Source organism: Electrona antarctica, assembly GCF_951216825.1.
Source record: "Electrona antarctica genome assembly, chromosome: 2".
Lineage (NCBI taxonomy): Eukaryota > Metazoa > Chordata > Actinopteri > Myctophiformes > Myctophidae > Electrona > Electrona antarctica.
The window spans coordinates 38,035,662-38,058,546 of NC_136807.1; the positions used below are offsets into that span (position 1 = coordinate 38,035,662).

Genomic DNA, 22,885 nt, shown 5'->3' on the forward strand with positions numbered 1-22,885 from the left:
GCATGTGAATAAACATTTTCAATCAATCAATCAATCAATCAATCAATCAATCAATCAATCAAACAAACAAACAAACAAACAATTTTCAGCCATGTAGTCTACAGGTAGCTATAGATAGATAGTGATTACTAATGTCAAAGTGTCAAATTAAAGCATTTCAGATTCAGAACCATGTCCTCTCACGATAAACATCACATTTTGATTGCAGGTGAGCAACAACTCTTTAATATCCAGATTGCCTCGCCATCAGTCCATCAGGGAGTGGAGCAGATGGGAGCGCGCGTGCGCGCATGCATGCACGAACACGCACGCACGCGCATGCGCGCACACACACAGTCACACGCGCACGCACGCACACACACACACACACACACACACACAGTCACACACACACACGCCTATACTGGCGCGAACGGTTCATCCCTTCCGCCGTGTGTAGCCTACTGTGTAGGCTATCTCTCTCCTTCGTACTCAAACTCTGTAACCCCCTGCATATACCACATACATGATTTGCCCAATGGCCGTGAGGAGCTGTCAGCATTGCAACGCACCCAAGCCCTCCCTCATCTCCCACCTCTCTCTCGCTCTCTCTCGCACGCACGCACGCACACACACACACACACACACACACACACACACACACACACGCGCGCGCGCGCGCGTCAGCCAACCACCCACACACCACTCTCTCTCTCTCGCTCTCTCTCATACTCACACACACGCCAGTTGAACGCCTGCCTGCATGGCTGTGACTGTATCCACTGCGCGCTGATAAAGGCGGTCCACTGCAAGCATCCCGACGTATGAATGCATGCAGCCACTGAGCCGAGAGAGGAAGGAAGGAACAAGCAAGACCGCGAGTCTACTATACCACTTTCAATCCGAGTTTGATTTGGAACTATATATATTTCTACCTTTTTGAACTGCATGGACAAAAAGTTTATTGTGAAAGACATAGAAATGATGGTTGCTTGCAGCGGAGATGGCTGGCCTGCACGCCAATAGGTGAAACTATAGGTCTTCTCCCCCACAGGTGAATCTCCATCCGGGCGCGGCGCGGAGCGGAGCTGCGGAGGGGGAGCTTCTTTACGCGCACGGAGGGAGCAGAGACCGGGCGGTGAGTCCACATGGCACCGAACACCACCCTCGACTCAGACTCTTGACAGTCTGTTAAAAAAAAAAAAAAAAACGCAACGGGAAGCCAGCCAGACGCCGCTCGGCCGCGGTATGAGGATGATGATGATGATAATGAGGAGGCCTTCTACGGCTGATCATTAATACTAGCCCACGTTACATCAATCGTTGGAGATAAAAAAAATTTCTTCCTCGTCTGAAAACCCTTTTTTTTTTACTCCCTTGTTTTTTCGCCCATATACGGTGGAAAAGAAAAGAAACCCCCGCAAATAAATTATAAGCGTCATGTTCGGTCTAAGTACGGTTCCGCATCAGAGGAGCGCGCGGTCGGTGGATTCACGTGGAGTGATGAGGACTGTGAGGAGGGCTGCAGGGCCGTGCCACGGCGCGGCGGGGGGCTCCGGCGGTGCGGGGACCCCCGCCACCACCACCACCTCCACCGGCTCTAGGAGTGGGAGGAGGAGGGCAGCATCCTCTCCGTGCCACGGTGGCTCCGGTGCTGCACGGACCGGCTCCAGGATTTACTGTGCGTGTCTGCTGCTGCTGCTGGTGGTGACGCCCCGCGTGGACACGTCGTGGTGGTGAGTTCATGATGCGTTGGGTTCTTATTTTTTGGCTATTATTAGCCTATATATATTATGCCAAAATGTAGCTACAACCAACAACCATCTATATTCTGCTATGGCATGTGGTTCTCGAGCTTTTTAATTGCAAGGACCCCCCCCCCCCCCCCCTCCTCATTATGAGGGGGGTCCTTGAAATTAATACAAGTTCGAGTTGAGGGCCTCGATCATAACTTTGTACAAATGTTGGTTCCATTCGTATAGAGCTATAGGCTAGCCTACAACAGACCACATTATAGGGTCCATTTGGAACCCCCTCCTCAACCCCGAATGCCCTATACTTTTAAACCACACTGGACTAATGTGATAGGCCTACAACAGCCGAATTGTGTTTGTAATATCAGTAACGTGCATGCGAACAAAGGAGTAATTTGTATAGGCTATATAGGCTATCGGGCGTTTATCGGTTCGTGTAGCCTAATATAGGCGAATAAAAAACAGACATATTGCTATATTATTAACTAAGCTATATTATTAAGCTCTCCGACATTAGTTAACCCTCTTGCTTGCTTGCTTCCAATCAGATGAAACGAGTTGCCAACGAATTTAGACCATCATTAATCTTTCATTCAATTTTATTTGCTTTAATCGTGTGAGAATAATTGGTTTCTTTCCGATTATTATTAGGGGAGTAGGCTATGTTTAATATTGTTTATTGTCAATTCCGTTTTAATTTAATTTTAACCATAAAATTCATTAAAATTGGCATGAAAGTGAAACATATACGCTACACAATCGATACACCTTAGGCCTACTTGGTTGACATTTTGTGGGCAAACGGTAATTGCAGTATATTTGGATAAATGTAGGCCTATACTAGCATACAGTAGCCTAGTTATTTTTTATTTAGGACCGATTCGTTGGCTTCTAAAGAAAAAACACAATATAGCTTGCATTTAGTGTTAAAAAGAAAAGGGAAAAAGGACACGAGTTTGTGCATGCCAGTCCGATTTTTAGCTCGAAAATGCATTTTCTTCACTGTCAGTTGTTGGCCTGCCAGATTGAGCAATAATAATAGAGCGATAAATATAATTTATGTCGGCGCTGTTGGCTCTGCGCGTGTTCAGCTCAGCTGGAGACCGCAAAGCAGAACAGTCATTAATTCACCAGGTACCACCAAACGCGCACGCACGCACGCACGCACGAACACACGTCACGCACACGCACACACACACACACACACACACACACACACACACACACACACACACACACACACACACACACACACACACACACACACACACCGAGAGAGAGTGTGTGAGCAATGACTTCACTAAAATACCCCAAAACCAGCCATCTAGAGCATAGGTGAGGGGTGAAAATATGCGGATAGATATTTCATTCCCCGTGCAATAGCATACATGAAAATGTCCATGTGTGTATGAGTATGTTTACAGTAGAAGTGTGTGTGTGTGGTGTGTGTGTGTGTGTGTGTGTGTGTGTGTGTGTGTGTGTGTGTGTGTGTGTGTGTGTGTGTGTGTGTGTGTGTGTGTGTGTGTGTGTGTGCGTGAGTACATGCGGCCGATGGAATGTCTAATAGTTCAGTTTGTGTAGATTAAAATGCGTTAAGGGGGTGCGAGACGTAAGTGTTTTTGGCAGGACATTATTGACTTTGACGGGAACCCAATATGTCTTTTCAACAAGATGGCAAATAACAAGAAATTATTAGCTCCTTGTGATGTCCTGCTGGATGTTTGAACCCAGGGTGTTTCTCAGAAGTCACACACAGACAGAACCACATTATTTTAACATGTATTATAACGCATTAAGACCTGAGCCTGAGGCCAATTCTACCAATTCTTGTTCTAAAAACAGTTTTCTGAAAAACATATCTGTTTATATGTCAGTGTTGCTCAAAACAAGTATAGGCAATTTGGCTGCTGACCCCCTCATCTCAAAATATTTTGTTCCGGGGACCCCCCAGAACAAAATTCTCTTTTTCTTTTTTTTTCCTTTTTAATTTACATTTTTATCCCAGGATTTTGTAACCCATTTCTTCACCTTGTGCCAATGCCTAAGCTGTAATCCTGGGCGCTACTATCCCTCTGCCAAGCCATGGGGAGATCCCCAAACTGAGCTCATGCTGCTTCCTTCAATGCATGAGGAGTGAGCAGGCCGCTTCTTTTCACCTGACAGTGGGGAAGTTTACCATCATGGTATACAGGACGTAACATGTGGAAGGAACACGTTATTCCAACCAGTTCCTTTCCCCTCCACCAGGCACCCCAGCTGACCAGGCGGAGGCAGTATAGAGACCATGCAGGATTATACTGCATGTTTCTTTGTGAGGGTACCTAGGGGACACAGGGAGAACATGCATACTCCAACCTGCACCTAGGGTATATGGACACTGATGACACAGAGGAGAGAACACGCCCCCAGCGTCCACGGCATCCCTGGCGGGGAATCAAACCCGGGATCTTCTGGCTGTGAGGCGACAGTTCACCGTGCCCCCAGAAGATCTTCTGGCTGTGAGGCGACAGTTCACCGTGCCCCCTGCAGAAGATCTTCTGGCTGTGAGGCGACAGTTCACCGTGCCCCCAGAAGATCTTCTGGCTGTGAGGCGACAGTTCACCGTGCCCCCAGAAGATCTTCTGGCTGTGAGGCGACAGCAGACTGCTTCACCGCGCCCCCAGAAGCAAATATTTGAGTAAAAAAGGTTCTCTTTAAACAATATATATTCAAAGATTTGCACATATTTTCACGATCTTTCAGAAATAGCAGATCTACAAGCTCATGCGGTGACGCTATTAATTAACGTCTAAAAGGTTAGCAAAGATCATTCAAAGATGGCTTTCAAGTTAGTCAAGAAATTAGGCATGCATGTATTGTACCATCGGATGCTTTGTTAACCTTTATTTTGCAAGTATAAAATAATGGTTAAAGTGGTTAGAATAAAAAAAAAAGCCGAAGCATGAGTTCAAGTCCGTTGCTCTCCCCATGTCCCCCATATGGGGACTAAGTTGGCGGAGGGTGTGTAGAGCCCAGGATCACATTAGATAAGTGACACAGGGGTGAAAAATGGGTTACAAAATCGTGGGATAAAAAAAAAGAATCTAAAAAAACAGATGCATTCACGGTTTTAATGGGTTATTGGAGCATGTTTATCAAGTTTCTCCAAGGGTCCAGTAGTATCTGGACAGTGATTCTCAGAACTGAAAGTTTGGGTGCCTTAGGGGAGTCACAAAGGAGTCCCGAGCCATTAAACAACGTCAAAAATGTGCAACAGGCAAATATATTATGTTTATAATCTTCCTGATAAATGATCTTGTGAAATAATAAATATCCACACATGGCTCAGGGCTACCTACTGTAATTAATCAAGTGAAATTGCCCAAATAGCGAAAGCATAAGTCATTATTTCACCACCAAGTACAAGTGCACCTGATGTGTCAGTCAGGTGGCTGCACATGGGCATGTTTATTGTTTCAAAGACCCAGAAAGATTGTGCAGCGCTTATTAGCATTACAAGGTATAGCCCCCTCACCCCTCCCTCGGTCGGTCCCTCCGTATACCATTTCAACCATAACAATAATGGGGGATGATTTAGATCAGTGGTTTTCAACCCTTTTCATATCAAGGCCCATAATGTATTGGGTAATTGAGCAACGGACCACCCTTTGTTTATTTATTTAGCCCATCAGACCCAAAACTTTATATTTTGTCGTCGTTGGACAAGACTTTGTCCACAATTCCATGCTGTATTGATGTTTGTACCATAGGAGAGATAACAGGCAAACGTTGAATTGTTGACTTCTTGTAAATTAAATAATGCAGATGTTTAACAATAATGTAACTCTTGAGAGTGTAAAATGAAACCAAATGGACCCGGGAGGGTCCACCCTTAAAGATCTATAAGGGTCCATTTGGTGGTTACCGACTCTCCCTGGGGACCACCTGGAACCCCCTCAAGGCCCACTGGTGGTCCCCGGACCACTGGTTTGAAAACCACTGATTTAGATACACATTCCTTCTCTCGTATTGCACATGATCCATACCAGCCCAGAAGATTATGTCAGCGACATGTTCTCCCACCATTATCCAATGAAAGTATGTCAAATGCGGCGATTAATCACTTATAGACATCACTTATTAAATGCAGCTCTCAGCGGACAAGAGGAGGGAAGCCCTAAGGAGTTAGAGGAAGCGAACAAAAACTAATCATGAGTAGAAGAGGCTGTTCAAACTTTATTCTTTGTCTCGTCTGTCTCGTCTGTCTCGTCTGTCTGTCTGTCTGTCTGTCTGTCTGTCTGACAGACAGACAGACAGACAGACAGACAAAGAATAAAGTGTGAATTGCTGCCCTGGTTCCTTCCTTTGATGAGCACTCTGTCTGCTCTTATATATTCAGCGCCTGTAATCCCACTCTGGGGAGAGAGAGAGAGGAGAGCTTGCAGTCTCCCATCCTTTAGCCTCGTAAAACATGACCACACAACTACATGCACTCTGACCTCCCCTGACTGACCCGCCCGTGTTTTATGGAGTCCCACTGTCCCACTCACACATGCATCTTTCATGCATGTATTATTGGTAGCACGCGTAAATCTGAAGCCGACAGTGTTGCAGTCGCATTGATGGAGATTTATCTTGGAGTGAGCTCATTTACATTGATGGGGGGCCGACTACTGGCCGTAAATGTCGCCTGCACTGCGTTACATCTGGCTAAAAGAGCGCGGGCATGCAGTGAACTGTCAGTGAGATGAATGAGAGTGTGTGTGAGTGAGTGAGTGAGTGAGTGAGTGAGTGAGTGAGTGAGTGAGTGAAGGAACAGTCTGACAGGGTTATTGGAGGCCCCCCCTGACGTCTTGCCCTGAGCCCCTGATTTGTGACGACATGATTTCTACTCAAACTGGCACAATTGGGAAACTTTTATGCACTGTTTCTTGTTCTCGCTGTCTCGCTGTCTTTTAAATACGCGCACGCACGCACACACGCACACACAGCACACACAGCACACACAGCACACACACAGGCCTCGTGGGGAGAGGTTAAGTGCTTATTTATTTGGAGAGTAGAGTAAATGGTTTCCACCCCTGCTATCCCCGAACCTTTAACTGCTAAGTGTAGTGAACTCTGACTCACAGTGGACTGTTACTACCACTCTCTTTCACGTTCCTCACAACCTGTGTGTGTGTGTGTGTGTGTGTGTGTGTGTGTGTGTGTGTGTGTGTGTGTGTGTGTGTGTGTGTGTGTGTGTGTGTGTGTGTGTGTGTGTGTGTGTGTGTGTGTGTGTGTGTGTCCCAAACCACAGCCAATGCGTACCATATGCAGAGCTCTGTTTGCTGATATTTTGACACACAGGTATATAATGAAGCTAATGTGATTAGAGACTGGTTTTGGGATCAGTTCACTTAATGCAGAGGCATCATCTGGCAACGGTGCACATATAGTGTATAGAGGCATCATCTGGCAACGGTGCACATATAGTGTATAGAGGCATCATCTGGTAACGGTGCACATATAGTGTATAGAGGCATCATCTGGTAACGGTGCACATATAGTGTATAGAGGCATCATCTGGTAACGGTGCACATATAGTGTATAGAGGCATCATCTGGTAACGGTGCACATATAGTACGAAGCAAATTCAACCATGTGAATCCTAGTGTCCATATTATTCTGGAATTTGGGGAAATTGCAAGTGTCATATTGCACTGACGCAAGCTGCGAAGAATGGTAATTAATGGGTTTATACTAGAACGTTATGTGATTAATTCTGCCATGCCATTCATATTACATATTTTGATGTCACTCCTGTCTGATTGGACATAATATTGTCCAATCAGAAAACCTAGAACAACAGTGTGTTGCCTATACAGCAACCACACTAATAAGGCAAACATTCTGTGGAAATTGGTGATGGAGAACACTTTGTGAGCTTGTATATTATTGGCTATGTTGGGAGATTTGGTTTAGAGGGGAAAGCAAGGAGGGACCTAGTAGTCCCCTGTAGGACCCCCGTCTACAAGCTCACAACGCATTGCAACGGCACACATTGAGCTTGTAGATCAGTTAGTAAAGCATCGACTGATGCACACCTGGACATATCATCAGTGTTGTTATGTGGAATCCTTGACGTTTCGGGTCTTGCAACAGACCAGGTGACCCGACCAAGGCTGATCAGAACCTGTGTCCAAGTGGCATGCTACTACTACCCCCCCCCCCCCCCCCCCCCCCCCCCCCTGTCTCCTGGGGGCTATAGAGACAGTGTGGCAGGAGGCAGGTGAGCTGTTGACAGCGGTTGTTGATGATACTAGGAGGCTCCAGGCACTGTGGGCAGCCCTGGCTCCTCCTTCGTCTGACCAGAAGTGAGCGTTCATGCGCGTCGTGTCGTCATTGCCGACATCTCATATAGTCAAACATCTCATATATTATCGACGAGGAGGAGATGTGGTGTTGAGGGTGAAAGTAGGGGGCATCAATGAAGTACATAGGGTATATAGGTATAAGTACTTAACAAACGGCTTATTTTACCACAGTGCATCTGGCTTTGTCGAGCGTCTACAAACACAAATGGCCCGTGTACGGTGTAGGGAAGCTGGGCAGGGAGGGTGATATTTGTCACTGGCTCAATGGAAGTACTCCCATGGGCATGGGGGTGGCACCTGTCAGCGAGGAGTACGATGAAGTATGTCATATATACAGCATGTCAGGGGTGTCCAAACGTTTTATAGAAAATATTAAAGCACCCAAGGGCCAACTACATAATTTAGCTTCGGATTTAAACGATTCTCATCATCTCTCATCATCTCTCATCATCTCATCATCATCATCAATATTAAATATCAATGGTCTTTTGTCAGGTGTGTGCTGTGAACAAAAAGTGTATCTCAGTATTTTTTCAGCCTTATGTCACATTACCAAAACCAAGCAAGCAAGGTAAAAAAAATACATAATACAAGGAACAAGGAACACTAAATTATACTGGATGCCCAGGTAAAAAAACTTTAATATAAAACTGTCCCATACTGGGCCGTTCATAATACAATTCAGGTATGAAGCTGCGGGCCGTATAAAATTCGCCCCAGGGCCGCATTTGGCGAGCGGGCCGTACTTTGGACACAGCTGCTCTGTCCTGAGTCCTCACTGGCAGGTGAGCCAGTAGGATGCAAACGACAGCACAGGAAACTGTGTGTGGGGAGGAATTAATTGGCATGACATCAAAAGTTAGAAAAGTCTTCTTGCTCTGTGTACCACTAGGTACATCGGCGCCCTGGGTGCCCGTGTCATCTGCGACAACATCCCGGGGCTGGTGAACAAGCAGCGGCAGCTGTGCCAACGCCACCCGGACATCATGCAGTCCATCGGCGAGGGCGCCAAGGAATGGATCCGAGAGTGTCAGCACCAGTTCAGACACCACCGCTGGAACTGCAGCACGCTGGACCGAGACCACACCGTGTTCGGGCGAGTCATGCTACGCAGTAAGTCTAGCTGTGTGTGTGTGTGTGTGTGTGTGTGTGTGTGTGTGTGTGTGTGTGTGTGTGTGTGTGTGTGTGTGTGCGGACGCGCGCTGTGTTGTGTTGTGTTGTGTGTGTACGGTATGTACATGTATTACTATATTTGTGAGGGCCAAATGTCCCCACAAGTATAGTAGAATGTGTGGAGAATGTTCATGGTCCCCACAAGAGAAGTGGTTATTTTATGGTTATTAATTGCTTAGGTTTTCAATTTGTGTGAAAAACCTGTCCCACCGACTGGGACAGGTGCATAGGAGCAGGCAGCCAATGAATGAGACAGGGAAAAAAGGGAGGTATCAGGATGTTGTGCTGCTCACATACTGCTCGCAATGAAATCCATTTTTCTTTTGCTGTAAAAATGAAGACAGCGTGTGAGATATCCTTTATTTCCTAGGAAATATTCGCGTTGGGTTTACAGTTTTGATTAGGCGTTGAGTTTAGGCGTATGGGTAGGGTTTGGAGTTACGCTGATTTATATTTAGTTGCATGCTATATTTAGGTATAACTTTGAAGTTTTTTATAATTTTGTTTTTATGCATTCACAAGTATGGTGCTAGAACAGAGCGATTTGAACAATGTGGGGTAGAGCTTGTTCAATGGCCTACTGGGAGTGTGTGTGCAAAGCTTCACGCCAAATGGTCCAGCGGTGTCCGAGATTAGATTTACACTTACAGACAGACGAACGGACGGACGGACAGAGACAGACACAGAGGACCAAAAACATAACCCTCCTCGCCTTCCGGCCGTTCCACCCTTCCTCCCTCCCACACCCTTTCTATCATGCCTCCTTCTCTTTCTCCGCTCTCTTCCTTTATTCTACGTCTCTTCTTCCCCACGCGGCGCCCCGTGTTGGTCCCCCTCTCGTCCTACGACCTGCGTATGCCGTCGATCTGTGTTTACAGTCGCTAATGGACTGTTGTAAAGCCTTGTGCCTCGTCAATAAACACATCAGGCTCAGAGACGCGGCCTTGTCGGCATTTTGTTTTTCCACTCCTGCCAGACACCAGTGCTCAGTACTAGATTCACATGTGCACGCCGAGTGCGCGCATATCGTTGCTGAAACCTCCTATCTCCACATTCTAATTGTTTTGTGTTTTGTCCCGTGAATTAACACCCTATACTTGATCATACTGCTGCGCCACGCCAAAGTATTAAAAGTAGCAGATTCGCGGCGCGAGTTAGAAACGTGGTGCGAAGCCACGCGTTTTGATCTTGTATACAGGAGATCTGCTACATTGATGTTTTGGAATTTGAATCCTGGAAAGTAACAGTTTTGGACATATGAGGCTTCCGCCCGACAGAGATGATATGCACACACACACACACACACACACACACACACACACACACACACACACACACACACACACACACACACACACACACACACACACACACACACACACACACACACACACATCAAGAGCACACACAAACCTAAACACATAGACACATAGACAGTACGCATATTTTCCTCTCCATCTTGATTGCCAGTGTGTACATAATGCTTCCTTTTTGACAGACGTATACAGTCTGAATTGGGAACTGAGCGATACACGAGATACTGTTCAGTAGCAGAATGGATATTCAGTCAGTTCAACCGCAAACCGTCATCATGGAGTCAGCTATAGGTGTTTTCTCTCTGCAAACCGTCATCATGGAGTCAGCTAGGTGTTTTCTCTCTGCAAACCATCATCATGGAGTCAGCTATAGGTGTTTTCTCTCTCCAAACCGTCATCATGGAGTCAGCTATAGGTGTTTTCTCTCTCCAAACCGTCATCATGGAGTCAGCTATAGGTGTTTTCTCTCTCCAAACCGTCATCATGGAGTCAGCTATAGGTGTTTTCTCTCTGCAAACCGTCATCATGGAGTCAGCTATAGGTGTTTTCTCTCTGCAAACCGTCATCATGGAGTCAGCTATAGGTGTTTTCTCTCTGCAAACCATCATCATGGAGTCAGCTATAGGTGTTTTCTCTCTGCAAACCGTCATCATGGAGTCAGCTATAGGTGTTTTCTCTCTGCAAACCATCATCATGGAGTGAACTATAGGTGTTTCTCTCTGCAAACCGTCATCATGGAGTCAGCTATAGGTGTTTTCTCTCGGGATCTCAGGGTTTAAGAAGGATTTATTCCACTGTGCATTACTGGCGACATTCTAAATCCTGCCTCTTGCCTACAACAACCGCGGACTAGACCTTATAATAATATAACTTTATGGACTAGACCACGACTGAGGCCGTCTCAAGCAAACTTGAGCCACATGAGACACCACCGAGCTGATGGAGGGGAAAGGAACTGGTCGGAATAACGTGTTCCTTCCACACGCTACGTCCGGCCGGGGAAACTCCCCCCCTGTCAGGTGAAAAGAAGCGGCTTGGACTCCTCATGCATAGAAGGAAGCATGAGGTCAGTCCGCTGCCCCACCCCCCAGGTTGGCAGAGGAAGTGTAGAGCCCAGGATTAGCGCCCAGGATTACATTAGATAATTGACACTGGGTGAAAAAATGGGTTGCAAAATCGTGGGATAAAAATTATAAAAATAAATAAATAAAATAAAGCGAGCAAGTTGCCATGTCGAACGTTGTGAAGTTCGCTTAGCCGACTCAGGGGCGTTGGACAGAATAGTAAATCATGTTCGAGACCGTTTGCCCCGACACTCAAAGTGTCTACTGGCCAATCACAGCGTGTCCTGTCCACAACCCTTGTAGGCTTTGGAAGGATTTATCTTACTGTACACCAGCTCAGTGGCCTTGTGGTTAGAATTTCTGCCCTGAGAATGGGAGGTCGGGGTTCGATTCCCCGGGCCGGGTCATATACCAAAGACTATAAAATGGGTCCCAAATTCTCCAATGCCTCTCTGCTTGGCACTCATGGGTTGGATTGGGGGTAAATCCTGCCTCTCTGCTTGGCACTCAGCATCATGGGTTGGATTGGGGGTAAATCCATGCGGCATAGCATCATATATCAAGCTGCCTCACACTACAGAAACGGGAGATAGGTTCCTGCCACATGACTCGGGAAGGCTTACTTATTACTTACGTAGATTGTAGAGCAGCCTTTTCCTCTACAATTGCTGAAAGGTTTAACTAAATACACATATATGTATGTTGCAGGATTATAACCCACTCCCAGGTGGGTGGTATAATTTATCAATGTTGCAACGGGCACAGTAGGACCTTTACGATTGCTGGATCTGCAATCTATGAAAAAGGCAGGAGTTTGCATGTGCTGATATGATATGATATGGGATTCTTGATCATAATATTGTGTTGTCATTTCCTGGCTTTAACCCATTTAGACCTGAGACTAGATTCTACATTTTCTCGATTTTTCAAAAATAGCAGACCTACAAGCTCGTAGCGCGGCACTCGGTGCCACGCTATGAGCTTGTAGATCTGCTATTTTTCAATAGCTAAAGTGTAACATAATGCTTGAAACACCAGAAGGGGTTCCCGCCCCAAAATGGGTTAATCACTTAAGCTCTATTTACACCTTCAAAATGGTAAAACAAAATAGTTAAAATAGCCGATCTACAAGCTCGTAGAAGTGGGGCAATAATTACAGGGTTTCTGCCCAATAGCAACGAGTTGCCGGTTAATTGTAGGTGAGAACCTTGTATAACGTTGCTGGAATATCTCCATATTCTTTTTTGTCAAATAAGTTTCTATTAAGAACAGGTTATCAATTGTTATACAATTGGTATGATATAATGTACATTTTTTTTGTAAATTAATGCCCTACTACAGCGTCACACAAAAGCATCAAAATGCACAAGCTCGTATAGATCCGCTACATTTGCCTTTTTTTTTTTTTTGAATCCTGAAGAGTAAAAGAGTTTTGGACATATGAGGTTTCTTTACACCTGGACAAAATCACACTGAAGTGAGCCAGTGAGGGGCACCTTTACGTCTTAATCACACTCAAGTGAGCCAGTGAGGGGCACCTTTACGTCTTAAATCACACTGAAGTGAGCCAGTGAGGGGCACCTTTACGTCTGAAGTGAGCCAGTGAGGGGCACCTTTACGTCTTAATGAAGTGAGCCAGTGAGGGGCACCTTTACGTCTTAATGAAGTGAGCCAGTGAGGGGCACCTTTACGTCTTAATGAAGTGAGCCAGTGAGGGGCACCTTTACGTCTTAATGAAGTGAGCCAGTGAGGGGCACCTTTACGTCTTAATGAAGTGAGCCAGTGAGGGGCACCTTTACGTCTTAAGTGCTCTAAACAAACAATACAAATCCCATATAGACTTGGCTGTCATGTATCTCTGCTGTCGGGAGGAAACCTTATAACTCCAAAATGTTCATTTTTCAGGAAATGAAAAATATACATTTGTAAGGAAATGAATAAAACCTTATATATTTTAAACGATGCAATACTGCCTCATCAAAGTGTAACTTTATATATTGTCAATTACTTCCATGAGAGGGAGAGAGGTAGTGGAGTTAGTTGCTTTAGCAGACATTTTGAGGGTCCAATGGAGTTAAGAGGTTTTGTCCAAGAGGTTTTACTACTTTCCATTGGTTCAATATTTTCCGAAACAACACACAGACGCAAAGGGTGCTCAATAGCACTGATTTATGCCAAAAAAGCAAAAACCTCAAAAATTGAGTTATGAGGTTTCCTCCCAACAGCAACGATATGATGTATAATCTTCAAAAGCCATGCATCGGAGGGGCCATGCATCGGAGGGGCCATGCATCGGAGGGGCCATGCATCGGAGGGACCATGCAGCGCCCCTCAAAGCCATGCATCGGAGGGGCCATGCATCGCAGGGGCCATGCATCGGAGGGGCCATGCATCGGAGGGACCATGCAGCGCCCCTCAAAGCCATGCATCGGAGGGGCCATGCATCGGAGGGGCCATGCATCGGAGGGACCATGCAGCGCCCCTCAAAGCCATGCATCGGAGGGGCCATGCATCGGAGGGGCCATGCATCGGAGGGGCCATGCATCGGAGGGGCCATGCATCGGAGGGGCCATGCATCGGAGGGGCCATGCATCGGAGGGGCCATGCATCGGAGGGGCCATGCATCGGAGGGGCCATGCATCGGAGGGGCCATGCATCGGAGGGGCCATGCAGCGGAGGGGCCATGCATCGGAGGGGCCATGCATCGGAGGGGCCATGCATCGGAGGGGCCATGCATCGGAGGGGCCATGCATCGGAGGGGCCATGCAGCGGAGGGGCCATGCATCGGAGGGGCCATGCAGCGGAGGGGCCATGCATCGGAGGGGCCATGCATCGGAGGGGCCATGCATCGGAGGGGCCATGCAGCGGAGGGGCCATGCAGCGGAGGGGCCATGCATCGGAGGGGCCATGCATCGGAGGGGCCATGCAGCGGAGGGGCCATGCAGCGGAGGGGCCATGCATCGGAGGGGCCATGCAGCGGAGGGGCCATGCAGCGGAGGGGCCATGCAGCGGAGGGGCCATGCAGCGGAGGGGCCATGCATCGGAGGGGCCATGCAGCACCCCTCAAAAAACATCCTTTCCTCATGTACTGTTTATTGTGCGAATAAATAATTGACTCCCAAGTGATAAATAACGCATCTATGTCTCACTGTCTCAGCAAACGAGTGCAGCAGCAGGTGTAAGTAGGAAGGAGGACGTCTGCTCTGCAGCCCTTGAGCAGGGCAGGAGTCATACTGTACAGTCAGTATAGCCTATACATGCTATAGGCCTGTCACAATTGTTACATAATCGCGGGTTCTAATCGCAAATTATTTGAAATAATCGCAATTATTTTCGCATAATCGTCAATCGTTTCCATGTTGAAACTTGAAAGATGTCTATATTATTGTAAATCAATACATACATTAAATGCGTCAGTGATTTCTCTGTATGTTGAAGTTATTTTTCATATCTTCCCTGTGCAATTTGTGATTACGAAGCCTATAAAAGGCAAACAGAAATATAAATTGCAACGTTCCGATGTCCAATGCAAAAAACACAATTAAATAGCTTATTGCAATTATTTGTGTGAGAACGAAAAAAACATTGCATGGATGCACCTGGGACGTATATCCTCAGTGATGTATCCCAAGGTCATCGGGGGTTTGGGTCTCGCAACATCATGCCCCTCACTCAGGTGAACAAGTCCAGACTTACGTCCCAGTAGCTATACCTCGGCCACACAGTCCGCCGCTCCCGAACTACTCTGCCTGGACTGGGAGGTCTGGCGCGTGGAAGGACTAGGCTCTGTGGGTTGACTGTGGGTTGACTCCTGTCCCTCCTACGTCTCACCAGGTCCACTCCTCCTGCTCTCATGTGACAAATAATCGTCAACTTAACTGTGTAATGGTGACAGCCCTATACTACATACAGTACATGGCCTCCATGTCACAATGGGTTTACTGCGCCGCGGAATGCGGAAGAGTATACACACTGATCGCAGAACGTCCAGCAATCAGGTGTTTAGTCTCTGCAAAGCTGCAAAGCATCTGGGCTTCAGAGTTCAGACGTCACTGACTGTCCCTGAGCAGTTGTTATTGTCCCTCTGTCAGCCATGCTAAGCATGTGTGTGTGTGTGTGTGTGTGTGTGTGTGTGTGTGTGTGTGTGTGCGTGCGTGCGTGCGTGCGTGCGTGCGTGCGTGCGTGCGTGCGTGCGTGCGTGCGTGCCTGCCTGCCTGCCTGCCTGCCTGCCTGCCTGCCTGCCTGCCTGCCTGCCTGCCTGCCTGCCTGCCTGCCTGCCTGCCTGCCTGCCTGCCTGCCTGCGTGTGTGTGGCGGCCGACGATACATGGCAACAAGTAGCAGATACAGATAGAGACGCAAGCCATGTGTGTGTTTGCGTGCGTGCGTGCGTGCGTGCGTGCGTGCGTGCGTGCGTGCGTGCGTGCGCGCGCGTGCGTAAAGACGCATAAACAGTAATGTAGATGTAAATATTTAGAGAGATATTCTCGCCGGCAGACAAACAGCACAGGTTGAGTGATGAACCGCCCCAATGCCCCACCCCCCCATCCCCAGACCTTGAAAAATCAAATGGGACATATCAGGGAGCACAAGAACAAGCAATTTGGATGCACACACACACACACACACACACACACACACACACACACACACACACACACACACACACACACACACACACACACACACACACACACACACACACACACACACACACACACACACACACACCCCTCGCTCACTGGTCCATGTGAGGTTCATGTGGGTTTGCAGGGAATGTTGAACATTGATGTGTTGGAGTCCTGCTACTCCTAATGGTTATTGGTTGCTACAAAGTCTTCTTTTGGAACACAAACACACAGAAAATAAAGGAACACAACATTAGGGCACGGTCACACGTGTGAAATAAATTGAGTGAGCAAAGGTCACTCAAAAGTTTGTTTGGTTTCGGTGCCAAAGCACATTTGGGCGGCTGTGGCTCAGGAGGTAGAGCAGGTCGTCCAATGATCCATGGGTCGGTGGTTTGAATCCCGGCTCCTCCTGTCCACATGTCAAAGTGTCCTTGGGCAAGACACTGAACCCCACATTGCCTCCAATGAGTTGGTTGGTGTGAGCTTGCCACTATTGGTGTGTGAATGTGGGAAGTGAGGACGCTGGCGTCGACTGTTCGCCGCTTCACCTCTATGAATGAATGGACCATTGTAAAGCGCTTTGAGTAAGCACGTAGTGCATAGAAAAGCGCTATAAAAATCCATTATTATTATTATTACATTTGCATCTTCTGCTTTCCAACTTTGGTGGGGGCTCCCGGGCTACCAATTAGTGACAACCCATTATTCTGTTCTGATGTCAGAATAGTCTAGGTCAGGGGTGGGCAACTGGCGGCCCGGGGGCCACATGCGGCCCCCACCTTCACTTAATGTCGCCCTCAGGTTAATGTCAGAATACTGATATAATATTGGTTTCAGCTGTTTACAATTCCACAACATGCAAACATGACCCGCTGTAATTACTTCAGTCTAAATTAGTAGCTCATTGCTTCAACACAAGTATAATTAAAGGCATTTGAAATTGCATAAAAATGTAAATTTTCAGGATTCCAATTCAAAAATAGCAAAAATTCAAGATTTCAATTCGAATATAGCAAAAATAGCCGATCTACAAGCTCAAAAGCTGCGACGCGTTTTTAGCTTGTAGATCGGCTATTTTTCCTACAACAGTAATATGGCCCTAGAGAGTGAGTGTGGAAATATAGTGGACCTCTCCATCGTCAAAGTTGCCCACCCCTGGTCTAGGTTTAGTGTGAGGTTAGGGTTAGGCTAGTTAAAATGGCTGCTGTCAGACCAATGATACTGTACTTCATAACAATGGGCTGTCGGACGAATGGCATGGCACCAATTTTGACCCCACTTGGATGTCATTAACTGTAGATTTCTTATTGAGCGGGAGGACACAACAGCCACTCAAACAGACTACAAACTAGCAAAGTGATTTCTTTCTCTGACAAATTCTGCACAGCACTGCACGCATTCAGCAGAATGGTGAAATCACCCCTAAACTATATCTGCCAGAAACATGGGGAGGGGGTGGGGAGGATCCCCATTCCCTGGATGCAAGGGGTTGGGCTACTATGTCTGGCAGATATAGTTGACGGGTGACTTCACCCGCGTGCACACATTCAGCACAACAAGATACACATTTCACCTCAGCAGGCCATAGTCATTCACATGTGTGTGAATCAGAGCCATTTTAACCCATTCTGGACGGGAACCCGATTTGGTGTTTTAACTAAGCATTATTTAGCTATTGAAAAATAGCAGATCTACAAGCTCCACCGAGTGGCGCATTTCGGACCTTTTAAAAGTGCATCACAAACCGTCTCTGCTGCAACAGCACTGTGCTTCTAGAATTTGCTGCTCACTTCCGGGAACTATTGTGTGGCACCATGAGCTGCCAGGTAGGTGTTTATTAACACCCCGATATTAAAACCGATCGCATCGCTCCACAGACGGAGCACCTGTTGCGCTACACTCAATGTTGCGCAACAGTGGGACATCATCGAAAATGTTCCCACCCCTGTTTAGCCGACGAGACCGGAAATCTTAAAACGTTTAACTCTTGATCTAAATCATATCGTCTATAATTCTAAGCAAAGATCATGTGTTAGACGGCCCACCGCTGTCCCGTCGCTAGTCGCAGTAGATTTAATCATACCTCCCGTTGTTGTCGATCGCCTCTAGAGCGTTTTGGCTATACATCTAGCTGCTACAGCCACATCCGGGATAACATCCGGTCCGTCGGTAAAAGTGCTCCAATGCTATAAATCGCTGGGCGGTATGATTTAATGGATTAAATAACCCCGGGCGTTCGGGGTGTTAACAAATGGCTGTGTTACAGATTCCTGAAGCTCATCAAAACCACAAATGAGGACTTATGCAGGATCACAACCAGGAGGACAATATAGCTCCAACCATCAAAAGGAGAAAATGGAACTGGATAGACCACACCCTTAGGAAGGACACAAATAACACCACGAGACAGTCACTAGAAAAAATTGATGATAAAATAGGATATGCTGTAGGACTTATCAAACTGCAAAAGTAGCCTATCTGCATGAGGAAACACGACCCTCTCTGGGTACATATCATGCGTAGGTCAACGAAATAGTCAGCGACGTCCCTGACTGTATAAATATGGATGGCACTTTGAGGCCGAGGGGAATCATCATCGACCTCGACCCCCAAAAAAACTCTTGCTGCCTTGTTACTCATTGGACAATTTTGTTACTGGACGTGGCTGGTGCTACAACGAAGCGTGACCAAACTATATACGTCTCTGGCAACGCGATGGATATGAGTCATGTTCTCGGGGAACAAAAGAGAGCAGCAGAACAGAGCAGATGAGAACAGCAGTGGTAGATAATGCTGTCATGACATCATATGGGGCTCTGATTAATGGGGTATCACTGTGTCTGTCTTTAAACAATTTATGTGAGCGGAGGAGAGCCCCGCCGCGAGGATTATCTCCGTGCTAATATTTAACCCATTCTGGGCGGGAACCCATTTTGTTGTTTTAAGCATACTTTAACTATTGAAAAATAGCAGATCTACAAGCTTGTAGCGTGGCACCGAGTGTCGCGCTACAAGCTTGTAGGTCTGCTATTTTTGAAAAATCACGAAAAATGAATATATTCTTTCAGAGCGAATGTTTTCAACTCAAATCTTTGCTTCTGGGGGGGTCCCTGCAGGAACAACATATTTTCAGATGGGGTCGGCGGCCAATTACATATATTTTTGGAGGTCCTTGACATGAAAATGTTTGAGAACGACTGACACAGAAACGTAGGTTTGTCAGAAAACTGTCAGGATTTAGAAGACATTTTGTAGAATCGTCTTGGTGGAAATGGGTTAAACAGAGCTGTCCTCTACTCCGCATCAGGCCTGATATGCCCCCGTCAGCTGCACCATCACGCCCTGATAGTTCACACCCACGTTTAATCATGGTGATCACACAGTATACAGTGTGTGTGTGTGTGTGTGTGTGTGTGTGTGTGTGTGTGTGTGTGTGTGTGTGTGTGTGTGTGTGTGTGTGTGTGTGTGTGTGTGTTTATGAGTATGACTGTGCGCGTTGAGGTGAGGGTGGTTTCCCGTGTGGATGCGTCGGCTTTGAGAAATGCATTGCGTTTAGCGATGGAAAAAATTAACCGCTCATTTCAGTGACTCGACTCATTCCGTGACAGATCAACCAAACGACATAATCATTTTGTTCAGTGTTTCTCGTTCCGGTTTCTCAGTTAGTCTTCGCATCACCAGGCTTATTTCCACACAGAGGAACCGGAATGACTCGAGGAGCGATTACTTTTTTTTTTAAAGATTTATTTTAGGCTTTATTGATAGTTACAGTGAAGACGGACAGGAAAGAGCGAAGAAGAGACATGCAGCTAAAGGTCATCGTGAACGGGTCTCAAACACGCAACACACTGTCAGGCCAGAGCCTATATGTGGCATGCGCCTGGACGGTCTGGACCACTAGGCCAGCGGGCGCCGCGCCCCAGGAGCGATTACTTTTGAGGAAAGTGAACGAGTCCGTTCCCGTACCCAAAAAAGAACGAATCACCTCGAACGGATCGATCGCAAACTTCACAACACTAATTGCATTGTATGATGGCTGTGTACAGTAGGTGTCACTTATATGAAACAGTTTATTCATTGGGTGACTTCCTCATTCATTCTCTCTCTTCTTCCTCTCCTTTTCTATCATTCTGTCCTGTCTCTCTCCACCCAGGCAGCCGCGAAGCCGCGTTCGTGTACGCCATTTCCTCGGCGGGTGTGGTCTACGCGCTGACCCGCGCCTGCAGCCAGGGGGAGCTCAAGACGTGTAACTGTGACCCCCACAAGCGCGGCAGGGCTAGCGACGAGCGGGGGGAGTTTGACTGGGGAGGCTGCAGCGATAACATCAATTATGGGATCAAGTTTGCCAAGGCCTTCATAGACGCCAAGGAAAGGACGGTCCGAGATGCACGGGCGCTCATGAACCTGCACAACAACCGCTGTGGCAGAACAGTAAGTGTGTTCTGCTTTTGCACCCGCCTATAAGTGATCACATAAACAGGGCTTGTGTGTAGTCTCAATTAGGGTTGTCCCAATCGGATCGGGTGATCGGAAATCGGGGGCCGATCACGTCATTTTCAAATGATCGGAATCGGACCGGGAGCCAACAAACGTGATCGGGACATCCCTAGTATCAATATTATATCCATATCATGACTGGAAATTGTCTGATTTGGAATATTGTACTATTGTGATATGGCATAAACGTGTTCTATAAAATATAAATATCGGATCGGGAAAAATCGTTATCGGCAGATGCTCAAAATCAAATGATCGGAATCGGATCGGGAGCAAAAACACGTGATCAGGACATCCCTAATTATGCAATTTACATATTTATCAGTGTACACTTCCCTAGATCGACAATGAATCCATTAATCCTAACTTTCTGCATTCAAAAATACAAAATCACACTCGTATGAAGTAAGCGAGGGGTGCCTTTTATCATGATGATCATGCATGATGATGAAGTCAAATTATTCCCAAAAAGGTTCATAGACGTGGCCACACACATGACGTCATGGGAGGCACACACAGTTGCTAGCGCCCCTCAAAACAATGCATTTTAGTGTAGGGGTAAAACAGGAGGGAGCCTGGATGTATAGAGTAGACCCCTGGGGGACTAGTCAATTAAGTACAGGGTTTATGTCGTGCCAGGCCAGACTTTCCGGTCCTTCATTGCCATCCCCCCTAGTTTCTGCTTACTGATGCATGTGTCCCTAGCGATGACATCAGGGACCTCTGGTCTGCTTTGAGGCAGGATTCCAGAGAAGAAGGGAGGATATAACCACATTGTCAGCTCTGTAGCAGTGGCCGGCAAACTGTGTTCTTCTGTGTTCTTCTTCTGGATCGGACTAGTGAAGAAACACGGGGAAGGTTGCCGTTGCCATATATTAGATTGGTCGATGGGTGGCTCTTCCAAGAGAGATTTTTGCGCTTTCATTAGAAGACGGGTGTAACCCATCCAACCGTTTCCGTTTCACTAATTTCTTTGAAAGTGTCCATGTCTCGGAGCCATAGTGTTCTCGACGGTTGTCCAAAATATTTTTACTTTGAACATCTTACTAAGCTGGGATGACCAGATCTTATGCATGCCATTGCAGGCTGACCGGGCCATTTCTTCCTATAATCAATACACAATACACAAACACACATAGGGTTATATCTTGCGCCACCCGCCCTTAACCCTTATCCCTAAACTAATTTTGCCATTTCTTACTATTTCAAAAAAACCTTTTTAAATAGTTCAAATAGCCGATCTACAAGCTCACAATGTCTCGATGTAGATCGGCTAGTTGAACTTGGTGAGGGGTGCGTTAAAACGACCGGATTAAGGTTGGTGAGGGGTGCGTTAAAACGACCGGATTAAGGTTGGTGAGGGGTGCGTTAAGGGTTGGGAGAGGGTTAAGGTTAGGTTTAGGTGTGCTGCCCCGTGGGAGGTTAGGGTTAGGGTGAGGGTTTGAGATATCGAACCAATGGCATGTCTAACCAAAAGCATGCACCGTGTGTCCAGGCGGTGAAGCGTTTCATGAAGCTGGAGTGTAAATGCCACGGCGTGAGCGGCTCATGCACCCTGCGGACCTGCTGGATGGCCATGTCCGACTTCCGCAAGACGGGCGACTACCTGAGGAAGAAGTACAACGGCGCCATCGAGGTGACCATGAACCAGGACGGGACGGGCTTCACCGTGGCCAACAAGGCCTTCAGGAAGGCCACCAAGAACGACCTGGTCTACTTTGAGAACTCCCCAGACTACTGCCTACAGGACAAAGCTGCAGGTATACATACAGTACATACAGTACATACAGTACATACAGTACATACGGTACATACGGTACTATACAGCAGGGGTTCTCAACCCGTGGGTCGCGACCACTTGGGGGGTCGCCAAATTAGTTTGGGGGGTCCCCAAATTATTTAAAAAAAAAAGTTTTTTCATTTTTTTTTCTCAAGATTTTTCAAAAATAGCAGACCTACAAGCTCGTAGCGCGCCACTCGGTGGCGCGCTATGAGCTTGTAGATCTGCTATTTTTCAATAGCTAAATTATAACATAATGCTTAAAACACCAAAAGGGGTTCCCGCCCAAAATGGGTTAAGGTTATTGTAGCAGTCAATTTATATTGGGGGTCGGGAGGGGGCGGCGCGGGGGTCCCGA

The 22,885-nt window shown here is 47.0% G+C and overlaps 1 protein-coding gene across 1 annotated transcript in view; it reads left to right on the forward strand.

Moving 5' to 3' along the window:
* The first annotated feature begins 1,210 nt into the window (after positions 1-1,210).
* LOC306935712 (protein Wnt-2b-A) overlaps positions 1,211-22,885 on the forward strand; it is a 27,680-nt gene continuing 6,005 nt past the window's right edge. The window contains exons 1-4 of the mRNA XM_079518888.1: positions 1,211-1,715; positions 8,961-9,181; positions 20,404-20,681; positions 22,243-22,507. Coding sequence (XP_079375014.1) covers positions 1,420-1,715; positions 8,961-9,181; positions 20,404-20,681; positions 22,243-22,507 — 1,060 coding nt within the window. The 5' untranslated portion in view covers positions 1,211-1,419. The remainder of the gene's footprint in view (positions 1,716-8,960; positions 9,182-20,403; positions 20,682-22,242; positions 22,508-22,885) is intronic.